Source organism: Ascidiella aspersa, chromosome 8 (genome assembly GCF_963924565.1).
Source record: "Ascidiella aspersa chromosome 8, kaAscAspe10.2, whole genome shotgun sequence".
Taxonomy (NCBI): Eukaryota; Metazoa; Chordata; class Ascidiacea; order Phlebobranchia; family Ascidiidae; genus Ascidiella; species Ascidiella aspersa.
In genome coordinates this window covers 24,617,100-24,634,241 of record NC_139454.1, presented here as the reverse complement: position 1 = coordinate 24,634,241, position 17,142 = coordinate 24,617,100, and the positions used below count along the sequence as shown (strand labels likewise).

The following is a 17,142-nucleotide window of genomic DNA, read 5'->3' as shown; positions in this document are numbered from 1 at the left end:
CTGAGTTGGGTCAAACTGCGTCGTATTTTTGTTTGGGGCGCCGGGGCGGAAAACCGGTGGAGCGTAAATTGCTGTTAGAAAGTCGCCGAACCACGAACACACGGGACCTGGGTTTGCCAGTTTTTCAGGGTTCGGCGACCGTTAGATTCGCAATTTTGCTGTCGTGCAAAGCGCCCTTTTTCCTGGCTGGGGCTTTAGGGGGTCAAGGGTCTGTCGGGGGCCGCTCTAATGGATCGACGCGCGAAGTAGACGGGCCTGAATGCGCATGGCGGACCGGAGGGTTTTTTGCTTCTGTGTTTGTTTGGTTAACTGATTTTTTTGCGCTCAACACGACTGTTTTCGGCCGAAATGAGAAGTGAGAATGCGGGTTTTCATCGTTTGTGCACCACGCCCTACCATTAGGCCATTAAGGCGCAATGGCAGAATAGGATTTTTTTAAGAATTAGGTAAAAGTGCTTTGACTGCAAAGTCAATAGTGTTGTGTCCTAGGAAATTTTTGGAAACGTAGTAAATTTATATATAAATATTTAATTTTAAAACGATAAAAAACTTACGAGAATGGTATTCCATCATAACGGTTTCTCTCTTACTTTTCAGCACTATATTGGCAAAATATACAGAAAAAAATATTTTCACTAAAACAACACCAAAGGCCCTATTTCTGTAACGCCTAATCCATCGAGGAATGCACGTCTGTTCTTAGCGGCGAACCAAAAGGGATTTACACGTCCTTGTGCTTTGAAGCCGCTGAAGGATTTGCGGATCTTGGACCCGGGCCAGCGCATTAAGTTGGGGTGAGTAGATAGCAAGACGCGACCAAGGCGCTATATCTCCTTTTTTCGTTGCTTCTCAGACAAGGATTAGGCGCTAAGCTGCTTAGCATGGCAAAAGGTGTGGCCCTGTGAAATCGCGGAGACGCGTTTTTTAAAGCTTTTTTTTTGCCATAAAGGGGTGGGCGTATTTTAAAGGAGTTTGCTGTTTTACGATTAGGTTGCGCGTTTGTGCTTTTAGATTTGCTAAAATCTAAAAATAGTTTACCTCTGAACGCTTAACCTTTTTAAGGCAAACTGTCGTTAGAATTTAAGATGGTTTCAGCTGATGTATGTGCATTGCGATTTATCTTGTTTTTATGTTAACGCCCAACTCTTTACGAATAATCGGTGCTCCAGTGCTCCTAACCCAGTGGTTCTCAACCTTTTATGGCTTGCGGCACCCCTCAAAAATAATAAATAGATTGCGGCAGCGGCACCCTTATAAGATTCTTCCGTAGGTAATTTACTATAGTTTCATGATAAACAGAACTGAAACAACACACATCAACTCTATACAACGTAGGAAGTTATAATTGGATTTATTACACTCTTATCTTACACAAATAGTTGTAAGAGTTGGGCGAAAATTAGATTCTTAAAGATTCTCAAATATCTTTCGGCACCCTTAAGCATTAGAAATGGCACTCACGGGTGCCGCGGCATCCCGGTTGAAAACCACTGTCCTAACCTGTAACTCAGAAAACGCTGGGTTAAATCGACTGCAGCTTAATTCCTAACTAAACCCAATTAGTGTCCCCTTTTAAACTACTATATTTTTGAAACATACGTTTCAAGAAAATTCTGCGTTGGAAATGACACCTAGTTCTGTATGGGCTTTGATAAAGTGAACCTACTGTGAGTTTTTCATCATCAAAACACCGCCCTTTTTCAGTATCGATTGACCAATGGGACGTCACCTGAGCCAGGGCGGTTCCGATCACGTGACCACGAAGCGTCCCGGCGGCATGGCTCGTCGCAAGTGGGCGGTAGAGAGGGTGAAACGTCAGTTGCGTGACGTCGATCTGTGGAGATCTTCGGCCGCCGAATTCCTGGCCACTTTCATCTTTATGTTCATCGTTTGCATTACGCACATGATTCCCATTCAAACTCGAGGTAGGTGCTACTTTTAAATGAACCAGAACTGTAGTTTAAGTAGAGATCGACCGCTATCACTTTGTTGGACCGATACAGATTTTTTTATTGAATTAATTATAAAAAATCTTTATGTAACTCTTTAGTTTATGTACGTATATTAATTAGTACACTATTATTTTGCATATTGACTTGGCGTGATGCTAAAAAGTTGTTTGTTGTACAGGAAAAATTATACCATATTTTCGTTCTAGAATATCGGCCAAAGTATCGGCCTCGATTTACCCATACCGATATAACGGTAGAAGCCAAATATCGGCCGATATTATCGGTAAATCGATATATCGGTCTATCTCTTAAATTTGTTGAATTAGCGACATACAACAGCCGTGAAAACCATTTGTCAAGGCTTAGATCATAAAAAGTTCAGTTCACTTTTAAAAAAAAATTGTTTTTTTTTTGTTTTTAGCTGAAGGTTTGATGGAACCAAGGCGGGAAATACCCAAAGTCAATAACAACCTACAGGTAATTTTTTTGTCTGTAAAAATTTTTTTTGTCTTTAAAAGGTGATGTTTTGTTACAATATTCATTTTTTCAATAGATTAGAACTTAGAGTATATATTTTATGAAGAGAAAATGCCTCATATAATTTAAAATATGCCAAAGAATGTACCAATAGAGGCCTATTCTGTTGTTGTATTTGAACTGTTGCTTTTGTAATTCTGTTCGACATACTCATTAAGGAATGTCACATACCGATTTGACTCTGTCATTCCTAAGTAAAGGATTAAACTTCTACTAAACACATTAAAACAACAGTTATTGAATACCTATACATTACCAGGCTAAAGCCCTTATAAAATGCCATTTAAGAAATGGCCACATAGCATAACAAGAACAGATCATACGCATCGCATAAGACAAAACGCAGCACGAGGTTCTTTAACAAAGCATAAAGTGACGTTAACCCAGTGGTTCTCAAACTTTTTCTAAAAAATTACGCAACGGTCCCCAAGCAATTTTTTCAATTGCTCGCGGTCCCCTTACACACAAATAAACATAAAATAACACGTTTGGATGGGACGGGGGCACTTACAGTCTTAGGTAGGCTTGTTGGTGCCGTATTTAGTATTGTAACGCTAACAAAATCACTTTATTTGAGTGAAGCAATCACGATAAGTTTTAAAACCGCGACCGTACATCACACAATGGCAGCACAGCAAGCTGTAGAAATGTAATTCTTATTAGCACAACGCATTATTATGACGTCACAATGCACAATTCAGCTCAAAGCATGAAATCACGTGAATGAACAACTAATCGTAGCTTTTGATGGCGAGCGCAAACACGTTGAAATTAAAATGTTCTCCTCCAGGAGGTCTAGTTGATTTTTGTTAGGTGCTTTGGGGTCCCAGAAAATTGTCTCGCGGACCCCAAAAGGACCGCGGACCCCAGTTTTGAGAACGACTGCGTTAACCGGTGTTACCTCAAGTGACGCAACGCAGGCCACATTTAAAAGTTTAGACTTTGTAACACGGTTTTTGTTATTTTTTATACAGACCAGTGTTGGAATTGCGCTCACCTACGCTACGCTCATCCAGTGTTTCGAGCACATCAGCGGGGGCCACATGAACCCGGCTGTGTCCGTTGCTATGGTGATAGCGGGCCACATCACCCCCCTAAAGGCGGCCGTCTACTCTGTGGCCCAACTGACCGGCGCATTCGGAGCTGTGGCTCTTTGCTACGGGTAAGAGTCGGATTGTGTTAAATCCTGGTATGAATATCGAAGCCTATATTATACGTAGTAATTGTCGGTGTAGCTCAGTTGGTAGAGCGACGGTCCCGCTTTGGCCGAGGTAGTAAGTTCGAACCTCACTGCAGGCTAGTTGTTTTTTAGCCTGCCTTGCATCATTAATCGACAGATTCGGTAAGTCTGCGATGACTTTCGGTTTACCCATGTAAGCAGGTCTTCCCATTTGTTTTCGAAAAATAAATACGTTTCGAAGTGCTCTTTATTTATTTTAACATTATTTATTCTACTTATTCGATAATAATCCTATTACATGTAACTTAAGCCTCCAACCATTATGCTTCAAAGTTTTTTTGATAGGTACGACTGGAGTTTCTTACTATAGCAAACAAGCAAAATAGACGAAATTAAAAAATTCAGAAGCATTTCATGAATATTTTAGGCGAAATCTTCCGTTAGCGTTAAAAAGTTTAGTTAACTCTGGTGGTTGTTTCGCTCCTAATTTTATAAGAAATTTACTACTTAAGATAGAATCGCTGCGTTGAATCGGAAATCATCGCTGAAATAATTATCAATTTGTAATCTCAGTGCCCCTGTAGTAGCCCGCTTGTAACATAAAGCAGTGTTTCTTAATCAGCAGGTGAATGGTTCACCCCAGGGTGAATAAAATGTTTGCCGGGGTGAACCAACAAAAGGGGTGAATGAAGGGGTGAACCGTCAAAAATGGATGATAGCTTGCGAGCAGGGCGGATATGTGTGTCTATTTTGTACTGCTATATATCGACGATAGCATAAGACAAGGGTGAATAAAATCTGGAGAAAACTAAAAAAGTTTAGGAAGCACTGACATAAGGGACAGCCTAAGATTGCCATAATTGCCCGCCCTTTGAGAGAATCGCTAAACTATTGTGTGACGTCATAATTACTAGCGCTTGCGACTCGGAAAAAGACACTCGACCAAATTTCCTGTCCGCTGCGCAATCTTGACTGGGGCCGTTGCTTTTTCAAGGGCTCGTCTTGTACTGAAACTTGTTTTGGTGCTGAACTGAAAAACAGCGAGGCCCTATTTTTAAGTGATGTGTAAAGGTGTTTTTCGCCAACGTTAGGTTTTTCGTAAATCTGCTTGCCTTCGATCAACTTTTTGATGATAAAACTCTTGAAATTACTTCATAAAATTGGCCCCCCAAAAAATTAATGGCGCTTATTTTTTTATTTATTCATAAAATGAAATTGTCAACGTTTTAAAATAGCCAAAACTAAATGCAAAATAATATCGCCCAAAATAAGAACTGACCCTTGTTTTTTAATAAGTGTTTTAAGTTTTTAACGGTTCAAATCAACCCCAAAAAAAATCGCCCGAAACAAGTAATGGCTACTGTTTTTCATTTGTTAGTTCAACCTATTTGACAGAGTTTTAAAACTACGACAGTAAATTAACAAATCTCGTCCAAAACAACTCCCATACGTAAATAAATATTTAACGTTTTCGGCGCCCATCAATCAAAAACATCGCAAACAAACAAGGCACACACGACTGCTGCAAATCTCGCCACTTTCGACATAACTTCGAGCATTTTCAAACAACGCAAGTGCCCTGAGCAAACAAATAAGCGTTTGTTTACGTCAGAATGGCCCTTGTTTGCAGAGTGGTCGAGGTGTTTATGGCTTCGGGTCTGCACTTGTTTGTTTTTGTGGGTTTTTCCGTTTTGTTTTCTTGTAGCGAACCTCTTTAGCGACTGTTGCAAAACGCAGTTGTTTATTGTCGCTGATCGTTTTAGAAAAGCTAAGAGGCGATGTGTCGCTGCGTGAGAAAAAGCGATGGATATTCGGTGTTTTTTTTGCGAACTTAATGCACTCTAAGTAAGAATATCAAAGCCGATACAGAAGTAGGTATTATTTTAAAAGTTTCGACAGATGTTGAAAATGAATAAAGAGTTATTCGAAACGTTCAAAATAATACCTACTTCTGTATAGGCTTTGATACTCTTATTACAGTGCAATAAGTTTGCAAAAAAAACAATATTTTGATTGCAATACGTGGTAAGAATATCAAAGCCCATACAGAAGTAGGTATTATTTTGAACGTTTCGAATAATTCGTTCCACATTTTCAACATCATATAAACAAACAGTTATTCGAAACGTTCAAAATAATACCCACTTCTGTATGGACTTTGATATTCTTACTACGCAGTGCAATCTAAATATTGTGTATTTCAACCTTTTCTAGAAGAATTTAAAAATCACAAGCTGTCAAACGTTTAAAACCGTAACCATTTCCCGTCAATTTGGTGTTAAATCAATTTAACACTTTTCCCACACTGGACAACAATGCTTTTTGAGCCCCAACGATTTCAGATTGTCTAATGGCAGCTGTTGGCTAGCTTCAGCGGATGAAATTATCATCCGTTATCAAAAGAACCGCTGTAATTTTCGCCACTAGTTAAGCCACACTGGCTTAAAGGAGATTATGCAGCAGCGTACCGAACTGGCCGGCAGAAATGGCCTCTTTGAAAAACGCAAGGATTAATTCTCAGTCAGGATAATTCTCAGTCAGATAGTTTTTTGGCTGTTTAAGCATTCAACTTTCACTTTTTTCTTTCTGTTTCGTACCATCATGCGCCATGATAAAATTAAAAAAAAAAAAGTTTGGTTGTGCGTAAGCAGGTATGCAAACCTGCCTGTAAGCCAGTTTTTCTCAACCGATGGGTCGCAACCCCGAAATTGGGTGACTGTTTGATTTGGTTGGGTCGCCGACCGCCGTAGTCTCAAGTGATTAGGATTTATTGAGATTGATCCTCAGCAAGAGTTTTCCAAAATTTGCGGAAGCCTTTTACGGAGACATTTATTACGCGTATTTATTAAAATTGATTTTGTTAATGATTCAGTCCTATTTATTCTTTGTTCACTTTAAGATTGCAAAAAGTTAAATTAAGAGAAAAGGCCCGTTTGCACTACAGCTGCGCTTAGCTGAGCTGGGCGTAGAAATCCAAAAAACCTGACGTTTTTCGATAGGTACACTGCCTTGAGTTTGGCAAAGGGTGAAAATCGCTTCAAAGCGTATTTTTTCCAGTTGCACTGAGCTTGAGTTTAGCAAAGCGTGGAAAGCTCGAAACAATATAATTTGAATGCAGTTTACGCTTTGCTCAGCTCAGTGCAGCTGTAGCGTAAACAGGCCTCAACGCTAAGTATTTGTGTTGCCACGAAAGAATGTTGGAAACACTGCTATAGGTGAAATCAGTTTTAGCCGTATGTTTAACTTCGGCTGTTTGAATGAATCACTGATAAAAAAAAGTAAAGCTGAAAACCATCGTCGTACAACAGCCACGTTTCCCGGGTTTTCTCACACCGACATCTAAAAATCTATCACGGTGCCGTTTGTGACGTAATAATCATCGCCCTGTTCGCTCACAGCATGATCCCGAACCCGAGCCAGAAGTTGGACGCGGTGTCACAGCTCAACGAGAATTTGCAACCCCTGCAAGGTTTCGGCATTGAGATTTTGCAAACAGTGATCGTCACAATAGCTTGGCTTGCCACCTACGTCACAAGCAAGTCCCAGCTCGGCTCTTCAGCGCTCCCAGTGGGCATTGCTTATCTGGCAAACAGCTTGTGGGCGGTAAGTACCAGTGTTGTTAAAACATGTCATGTAAAAATGACTTGTCATTTGTGAAATAACTAAAGTCCAAGTCAAGGCTTTTGTATAAATAGCAAGTCAAATCATTACTAGAGCAAGTCAGGTCCTTGTCACAAAAATCAAACGTTAAACTACTAAAATTGGTAAACTTGTTTGATTATGAGCAATAACTTAAGCAAAATTGTTTTATTTGAAAAAAATTGAGATAAAAAAACTATTTTATGAAAAAAGCTTAATGTAAACAGTATATTTCAACCAAAGTTATTTGTTTAAAAGGTTGAAGTCAAGTCATGTCATTTTGCCCAAAATATTTTAATCTAATTAATGTTTACATTTAAAAGAAATTAAATGAAACACTGATACACTTTTATAGAGCCACTAAATATTTTTTCAGGCAATATTGCAAATTACCGAGCACTGAAAGTTTGTACACTACTGACAATTTCCGTTCTATATTCGCAGAGTTCTTTGACTGGTTCGAGTATGAACCCGGCTAGATCACTTGCACCTGCTGTATTGACCGGCCAATGGGAAGACTTATGGGTAAGTTGTTAACCTAAAAACCTCGGTTTAACTAGTTTTGACGAATATAAGCAGCAGTAACACCTATACGAGACAGGTCTTCAAAGTTTATGCACCGTTTATGTTTTTTGTTGGCGTATTAAAAGTACCTCTGGATTATGGGCATTTACCCCCTGACTAAACAAAAATATCCCAATTTTAAAATATTTTGTGGTGCGTTAAACAAAAATCGACTTTGCTGATCTTTTAGTTTTTATTTAAACATCAAAGAATAAAAATTGACTGCCAAACGACACGTTTAAAATAAACGTTTTGTTTAAATAAGATGGTAATTTAGTATTCATTAAATGAAAGAAACACACAAATAAGTGTACAACAACTGTGATGTATCCCTTTTAAAGTCGCTTTTTGATCAACGATAACGGCTTACTTATCACAGTAGACCGCAATCTTAATTAACTGATTCGATCGAAGGGCTTTCGGTGTAATAGCAAGTTGTTAATACAACTACTTTCTTACTTTCCAGGTGTACGTGGTTGGCCCGCTTACCGGTTGCATAGTGGGCGCTGTCCTTTACACACAAATATTCGACGTCACTCCGAAAGCTCAGCGCCGAAGAAAGCTTACTACGTCAGGAAGAAGCGCTGAAGGTAAAAAATATTTGGAGCCCCACACTTTTTAAAATTACCCATCATTTTTTTAGCTAGGGTGCTTTTCCAATTTTGTTTGAAAACGGCCAATTGTCGTTTTTTTGTAACCTGCTTAGTATTAACTTAGCGCAAATCACGAAACATCGTATTTAAAAAAACACGAAGCACCGTACTTTTATGCCCCTTCCCGTTTTTATCTATAAAGAATTTATGAATGTTCATATGGCAACCAGCACTTCTTTCTCTTCCCTAACCACAAGGTTTTTCGCTATATTAACATATTTCCAAGTTTTTGTTTACTTTCAAACTGGCATTCTGACCCGAAATCGATTTTTTTAACGCTCTTCCATCTTCGTTTTCAGGCGAATCAGTTCAAAGCGACCGCGACCATCACGAGCTGATGCCACTCAACCGTGACGCACAGCTTCTCAGCTCTTCAACCAGCAACAACGAACATAGACTCGACTCTGTAGTCGTGGCCCCAACACAGCGCCAGCACCCCCAGGCCCCCGGCATGACGCCCCAGCCCCAGCAGGGCACACCGCGCTTGCGTCACTACATGCAGAATGACGTCACGCCGCAACCGCGCCTCGTGCAACGTCATCAAACGCTTCCGTCATCAACGCGTCGACCAAACTCTGCCCTACAGCCGCTGCGCTATCCGCCGGCCGCTTCCAGCATAAATATGACGCCCGTGACCGTTGCCAGGGTAACCACGAGGCCGGCGCCGCGCCCCAACACGGCCTGCGGGATTCCCCTGACCCCAAGGACCACCGCTGACCCCACTGCGGGGTCAAGAAGCCACGCTGCCACCCCTTGCAGCGTTTTTAGGACCCTAAGCGTGGGCGAACCGTTCTCGCACAGTGCAGACACACTGATTGACAACAGCGTACTGTGACGTAACACAGCGCTTTGTTGATTTGTTGTGGTTCGAATAACCGGAGGGCGTTGGCTGAAGTGGAAGCCGCTAAACGGTTAAGGAGCTTACGGTGGAATTAAGCGGACGAGGAAGCCTTATTTTGCTCACAGTGAAGAGTGAACACTTGCTTGTGCTAAAACAATCATGTTTTATAGTACTTTTACTCATTTTTTTTGCAAAAAATTAAATATGATGCATTTTGAACACAGGTGTTTTGAGTCGAGTTTAAACCGAGTTTCTGGAATTGGTCGGATACACATTCTTACTTTCCCCCAAACCAGGTTCAATTCATGATTATCGTGAATCGTATTGAGTGCTTATCTGAAAAAATATTCTTAAAATACACGCCTGCCAATCGCGTTTCTACTACGTTTTCCTTCTTTTTAAACTTTTTCTCTATTTATTACTTCTTTTCCTAACAAGAGTTACAGCCTTTTATATACCTGATTGATTTTTTACGTCGGGTTTAGTATCTCGCTTTTCACGCTTATATTTCGATTTGTTCCTGTTTTGCAATAAAACAACAAGCTATTGCTACTTTCGACTAAATAAGCCATGTATAAGAAGTGTATGTAACGTAGTGACCCAGAAACTTTCATGACAGGGTATTCTAAGTGGCCTTTACACAAATTGACAAGCAATAGCGAATTTTTCCGCAAGCTGACGACAGTAGAACAACAAGAAATGATTTGATTTCATGTTTAAAGTCATTTTGCATTTAAAATGTCGAACTCCGTTTTGTGCGTGGAACGTTGCTAAAACTAGCTCAGCTAGTTAGTGGTGAGCAAGTTTAACCAGAAAAGTAAAATAAAAGCCTTTGTAAATAAGTGTTTGATTGAGCCTTCTTTTAAAGACGCATATAAAAATAGTTTAGCAAAAGTTGGAATCGCAGGGCGCCGCAAATTTCACTGCAAGACTTAAATTTTTATTCTTGTAACACAAAGTCTGGTTGAGCTACAGAACTTGCAAACGACACTCCACTTTAACGTATAGGTAGAAGGTTTAACAGGTAAGCGGAAGGCTTTACTACTTTCATATTCAAGCTTTCTCAGACCATAAAACTTAACGGGAGACTTTTAGCACTTTCGAACAAGCATCGTAAGACATTCTATTTAACTTAGACCTTCTTAAGACTGCACAATAAACATTTGAAAACCGCAATTAACTATTGTGAATAAGTTACTGAAGATGCTCATAGAAGTAGAGTATATTAATGTAGGCCCACTTAATATAATTATAATTCACCTCGACTAACAAGAAGATGAAATAGAATTGATCAGTGCTATAGATTAATATGTTTAGTGTTCGGTATTTTATCTACACATTTGCCGTACATATTACCCCTTCGCATCAAAAAATGGTGAGCTATTGTTTGGTGTGTATGTGGTAATAGTACTTCGCAAAATCGTGAGTAGAATACAAATTAAAGTTGCACCTCCTTAAACCGGCAACAGTATTAGATTTGCAAAAATAGATGGTCATTAGTGCCGTAGAAGTAACGCCAGTCAATAACGTACCAAGCTGGAAGAGATTAATTCCGAAAAAATAGTGGAACATCTATTTGCGAAATCCGATGAAATTTCGTCAGTTGAATCAATAATGTATGAATAGTTATTAGTGCTTCAACTGATATCACCCGAACTTAGAAAGGTAAGTATAAACTTAAGGTAATTTAAATTCTTGTCATTGCTACGCCTTCTATATATTTTTTCTTTTAAGTATAGTGTATTGTTCAAAATGTTACGCATATCGGCAAATCCGGTATTATCCAACGAATTTACCTCGGAGAAAATGTTAAAAAATATCCATCAGACACCTCAGACTCGCAAAGAAAACCGGCAGAGACCGCTGAAAAGAAAAAAAATGCAGAAAAAGCTGATAAGTGGTCATCGGGCGACGGTCAAACAGCGTCCAGCAGTTTTGATCGCACCTTGGCGCAGACCATTGGACGTTCCCATTCGTAACACTCGGCCGGACTCTCACAATCGCGCACACCGCCCGTGAAATCACGCCACCTCCTGGCCACTTTCACTTCCGTCAGGTGGCGCCGTGGAGCGGAACAAGACGTGGCGGTTGGTGGCGCCGGAGAGTTGCGACCGTGGGAGCTTGGTTTTTGTTCCGGAGTAAGAGATGTTCGTCTTTGACTCGATTCGCTCCTACGAAGTAAAGTATAAGGCTTTATTATGTCGTTGGTCTTAATACTATGGTTTTATAGGTTTTTCTGCTTTAGGTATTGTTGCTTTTTAGTACTTATTGTGTGTTCCCAATAGTGTATCCATCTGCGGTTGATGACGTAATAAACGCTTTGCTTTTAAAGCAAAACAAATCGAAAAAATCGTGAGGTTTAGTTTGTGTAAAGCAGTGGTTCTTAAATTTTTTAGCTTGTATCGTACTTAGCAATTAAAATATATTAAAATAGAATATCTTTATGGAATCCGAAACCGTTGGCAGCAGGTTTCTGCTTGAGAATCACTGCTTAGCTGACGCGTATATTAACAATAAAACTCAAGTTTTACTTGGGTTTTTAAACTTAGTTTTTTTTTATTGTTACGAAGAAATGTGTCATCCTCGTTTTTAAAGGGTGAAAGTATTTTCGATTGGTTTTCCAATTTCCTAGACCTATAAAATGCCGTTTTTATTTCTATTGTGTACACTATGCACGGATCGGTAATGTAACTTGATAATAAATTTCAAAGCCAAAAAGGTCGAGTAGATCGACGTCATCTTGATTAAGACGTTTCGATACGAGCTTGTATCATCTTCAGTTTATGTGACTGAGAAGCAATTCAAGCATCACTTATAAGATATGGGACGCAATTGTTATCAGTCTGAGGTACCTGTTCAACATCTGAAGGTGCTAAATTATGCTCCTACTTCCCATGATTTGCGTGGTTTAGCAATTTCTTCATCGAAAGTTAAAAAAAAAATATATATATATAGGTCAACAAACATAAGGTAACTAAACTTCTTAACGACATAAGCACACTGTGAACTAAAAACGTGAAAAAACGATTTTTAACGTTTAAAATTTTATCGTTTTGCCGGTTGAGCATATTAATAACGTCATTTGGTATCGAATCGGGATACCTTTTGTCACTAATATCGGGTATCGGCATCGAAATAAATGTAAAAAATCAGACATTCCTCACAAGTAGGTTTCAGCAAACGTTAAAAAAGACTTCTATCATATGTTACGTTATAACATTCACCCTCCGCAGTCAGCAGATATGATGGCTTGATTTTGCAGCCGCACAGAACGCAGGTGTTTCAATATGGAGCGCCAATCTTGCGAGTCGCTTTGCGAAATTGAGTCGCTTAAAAATGCCTCAGCTTCCAGAGATGCATCCGAAGGGCTTTGGAGTTCGGATCCGGTGGCTGGAGAGCCAAGCTGCGGAAATTATTGCAACGGGCGCAAAAAATACACAGTTGTTAAACACATATGTGGGTGTAGCTTCCATTGAATGATGATATGTTACTGAGATCGCCTTTAATGTGAAATTGCTTGAATTAGAGATAGGCCGATATATCGATTTACCGATAATATCGGCCGATATTAGGCTTCTACAGATATATCGGTATGGGTAAATCGAGGCCGATACTTTGGCCGATATTTTAGTGCGAAAATATGGTATATATTTTCTTGTATAACAAAAAACTTAACCAATTTTTAATCAAAAAAATTTGGGTTTTAGCATCACGCTAACTTAATATGCAAAATAACACCTTAACAAGATATAATTATTAAAGTTATACAAACTAAAACGTTATTTGGATTTTATTTTTAATTAGTTTAAGTCATAAACCTTTTCCTGGTATAAAAAATATCGGTATCGATCCAAAAAAGTGATATCAGTCGATCTCTAGCTTACTAACAAATTGAGAAAGCCTTGGCGTGTGGTTGTTTCTCGACTCGCTTCTCTCTGAGCCTGTGCATCTCAGTTGGTAGAGCACCAGTCCCGGTATGACCACCAGAGGTCGTGAGTTCGAACCTCACTGCAGGCTAGTTGTTTTTCAAGCCTGCATAGCTCAGTTTGTAGAGCGAGGTCGTGAGTTCCTTACTGTAGGTTTTATAACCTGCCTTGCTTGCATCATTGATCGACAGATTCGGTAAGTCTGCGATGGCTTTCAGTTTACTTCACCGATAATGTTTAATAAGGGAAGCAGGGTCGGATGCTTGGTGCAACGCGGCAACTTTTTTTAACGTTTCTACAAGGTATTGAGCCAACAATAAAAAAAAATAACGCCTTTGAATATTTTCAAACTTAGTTCATTCACCGGTTCCTGTTACCCTTTTTAGGTCCCCAGGGGTCCATAGGCCCCATGTCAATAAGCACTAGATCACAAAAGCACGTTTTAGCAAAACTACAAACAAAGGTTTTGCACCAACCTCGTTAATTTGCGATCCCCACTCTTCGGTCGCCGTCGACGAACACAACAACTCACTGGCGTTTTCGGAACGAATCGGGGACGACAAAGTAATGTTCGGTAAACTAACCAGCTCCTCGATAGGTTCGATCGACTGTAAAAAATCGGAACATGTTGGTTGGGGGTTGTAGTTAGACGCAGAACAAATATCAAACCCATACAGAAGTAGAAAGCACTTTAAACGTTTCTAATAAATCTTAAGACAACGTTCGAGGTTGTATTTAGATGTAAAGTGATGTTAGACTCGTAGAAAAGTAACTAAAACACAGAAACATACATACAGAATATGTACAGTATACTGTAATCAAGTCCTTCTGAAGTCGTACTGGCCAGCGATAACGGTATCTAGCCCTGTGGTGAGGTTCGAACTCACGACCTTCTAGTTGTTTTACTAGCCTTGACTTGCTTGCGCTACAATCCTGGTCAATCTGACTGATTTCGGCAAATCTTCCCCAAGGCATTTTCTGTTTCCATAGAGAAGTAAGTAGCATTTTGTGAACGTTTCGAATAAATCTTAAGATAATGCCTTGATGTTGCAGTTGGACGTAAAATAAGTATCAAGAAAATGCAGAATAAGAAAGCATTTTATAAACGTTTCGAATAAACCACAGAAAAATGTCTGGTGGTTGTAGTTAAATGTACAACGAATATCAAAGCCCATACCAGTAGCATTTTTGTGAAGGTTTCGACTAAATATTAAGACAATGCCTTCAGGTTGTATTCTACAACGAATACTAAAGCACATACAAACGTGGGTTTCATTTTGTAAACGTTTGTAATAAAACTTAAGACAACGTTGGAGGTTGAATTAAATGTGACATTAAAACCCGTACAGATAGGTACAATTCTGAACCTTATGAATTTGCGATTTCCACTCTTCTGCCTCCGTCGACGAACACAAGAGCTCACTGGCGTTTTCGGAACGAATAGGGGACGAAATAGTAATTTTTGGTAAACTAACCAGCTCCTCGATGGGTTCGCTCGACTGTAAAACGTTTGCAATTAGTTTCGGAACATGTTAGCTAGAGGTTGTAGTTAGACGTAGAACGTAGTTAGACGTAAAGTCCATACAAAAGTAGGTAGTATTTTGTAAAAATTTTGAAAAAATCTTAAGATAATGTTTAGAAATAGTTAGACGTACACAGTAGGAATATAACAGCCCATGAAGAAGTGGGCTACCATTTTTAAACATCTCGATCAATCTTAAATAATGGCTTCAGAGTATATTGTAGTTAGACGTAGTAGGAATAGTAAAGCACATACAAAAGTCGGTTTCATTTTGTGAACGTTTCAAATAAAATTTAACACAACGCTTATGTTTAAATGTCGATTAATATTGAAACCAGGGCTAGGAAGTCGGTTTGTTTTGCTGAAGTCGGACTCGGGACTCGAGTAAACCTACGCAAGACTACCCCAGTCCCGAGTCCGACATGCGCAGTACCAAATTTTGAAACTGATATGGCTGTCAACTGGAAACTGTAGAGGTGAAAAGTTTTGAATATATATATATTATGATAATTTGAGGTTGTAGTTAGACGTAGAACGAATATTAAACGCCTTACAAAGTTAAATTACCAGTATTAGTACTAGGTGATTTAAGGCAAAAAGGCTTGTACCCTGGATGCTTGAGGATGAAATTAAATTTAGAGCTATTTTAAAACCAATAGAAAAGTGAAATGAATTTATTGCCGCCAGTTGGCCTTTTTAGGGTAAACAATTAAACAATAAAATGCTTGTTTGATAGACCTTGTTGTGCTGTAACTACTACGCCTAATAATTAAGGTGTACCAATACCATGCTTGACTTAAAATATGGGTTGTATAATTTTTTGCAACAAAATTGTAGCTTATTAACAAGTTCATCTTTCAAGTGAAAGATATAACGTGCTTAATTTTTTTTCGTTTTTTTATTATTTCTATATTTTTTATTATTTTTTTATTATTTTTAATTATTTTTCAAAGTTGATGTCGACTGAAGTCTTGTTAACAGTTAACAGTCAATAAACGCAATGATGGTTGCAATAACTTAGCTCCTTATTCAAATAGAATCAAATACACAAAGTTTACCGACACTATTAATCGACACAAAATAGATATAAAACCTAACTTACACCGCAACAAGTAGAAGGTAACAGTAACAAAGTCTCGTCTCAAATGAAGAACAAAGTACACACGTTCATGTTCTTGGCAAATCGTGCCACTAGGAACAGTGTTTAATAAGATAAACACTAAGGTTAACAACCACTATGCTCAATGATTAGGTGTACCAATATCATTATAGCTAATTGATACATTTATCTTTCAAATGAAAGATATGTGATTAAATTGTTTTTCTATTTTAATATCTTCATCAATTTTTTTAATATTTTCATCATTTTTTATTTTTTTAATTTTTTAATATTTCCATCTATTTTTTATTATTTTCATTGTTTTTATTTATTATTTTCATTTTTTTTTTTTTATGATTTTTATCTTTTTTCATTTTTAACAATTTCCATTCGTATTTGTGCTTACCGTAACAGAAACGAGACTCTCCGTTTCTCGCAATCCTGTAGGTGGAACGATCACGTGACGTTCCGGGCTGTGACGTAGGTCGTGTCCACTGGAGGGCGTTAGCAGGTTGGATTTTGAACTTTTGTCATTGTTTCGCGCGCTCAAACAATTACGGCTCGCTGCGTTTGGGATTGAATCGTTTGATTTTAATTCTGTGCAAAACAGTATAAAGCAGTGTTTCCCAGCCTTTTTCAGTTTGCGACCCACTTTTAATGCAATTTCAGTTAGAAATGCTTTGCGACCTAGAACACGAAAGTAGATCAAGTTCGTGTGTTCATTTTATCTCTACCAGCATATATAGAAATTTACAAACCATTTCGGTAACTGGCATAAACAATCTTTGACAGCAATGCTTCCCAACCTTTTTAAGTTCGCGAGCCACTTTTAATGCATGTTTCAACACTTCTCATTGTTACGTATTTCTGGTATTGCTGCATAAATGTTACGTAATGATAATGCAATGATTTCCCGATCTAATAGAAAACTATAACATTAGAAATAGCTTCGCGGCCCACTGGTTTGGAATTACTGATATAAAGGGTTTTAGCGTTGCGGGTGTGTAAGAGTGATAAAGGCGCTGACCCTTAGGGCGAGGTCTGACGCCTGCCTAAGTCTCTTATACGTTTCTTGGGATTCAAGCAATAAAACCGAGATAAGAACAGCACCAAAGTCGGAATAAAATACCCTTCAGAATAAAACCAGAATAGGACCAATAAATTATGGTCGTACCGTTTAAATCCTAAGCCTCTTGGAATAAGACCCAAATTGTTAGAATCAGGTGTAC

General features: G+C 38.8%; 1 protein-coding gene across 1 annotated transcript; it reads left to right on the top strand.

Moving 5' to 3' along the window:
• The first annotated feature begins 607 nt into the window (after positions 1 to 607).
• Positions 608 to 9,618, top strand: LOC146136994 (aquaporin-2-like). Its single transcript, XM_083395810.1, has 8 exons — positions 608 to 794; positions 1,705 to 1,925; positions 2,374 to 2,429; positions 3,464 to 3,651; positions 7,068 to 7,272; positions 7,753 to 7,833; positions 8,339 to 8,462; positions 8,825 to 9,618. The coding sequence occupies exons 2-8, from the start codon at positions 1,718 to 1,720 to the stop codon at positions 9,358 to 9,360; spliced, it is 1,398 nt and encodes a 465-aa protein (XP_083251936.1). The 5' UTR covers positions 608 to 794; positions 1,705 to 1,717; the 3' UTR covers positions 9,361 to 9,618.
• Positions 9,619 to 17,142: the final 7,524 nt, after the last annotated feature.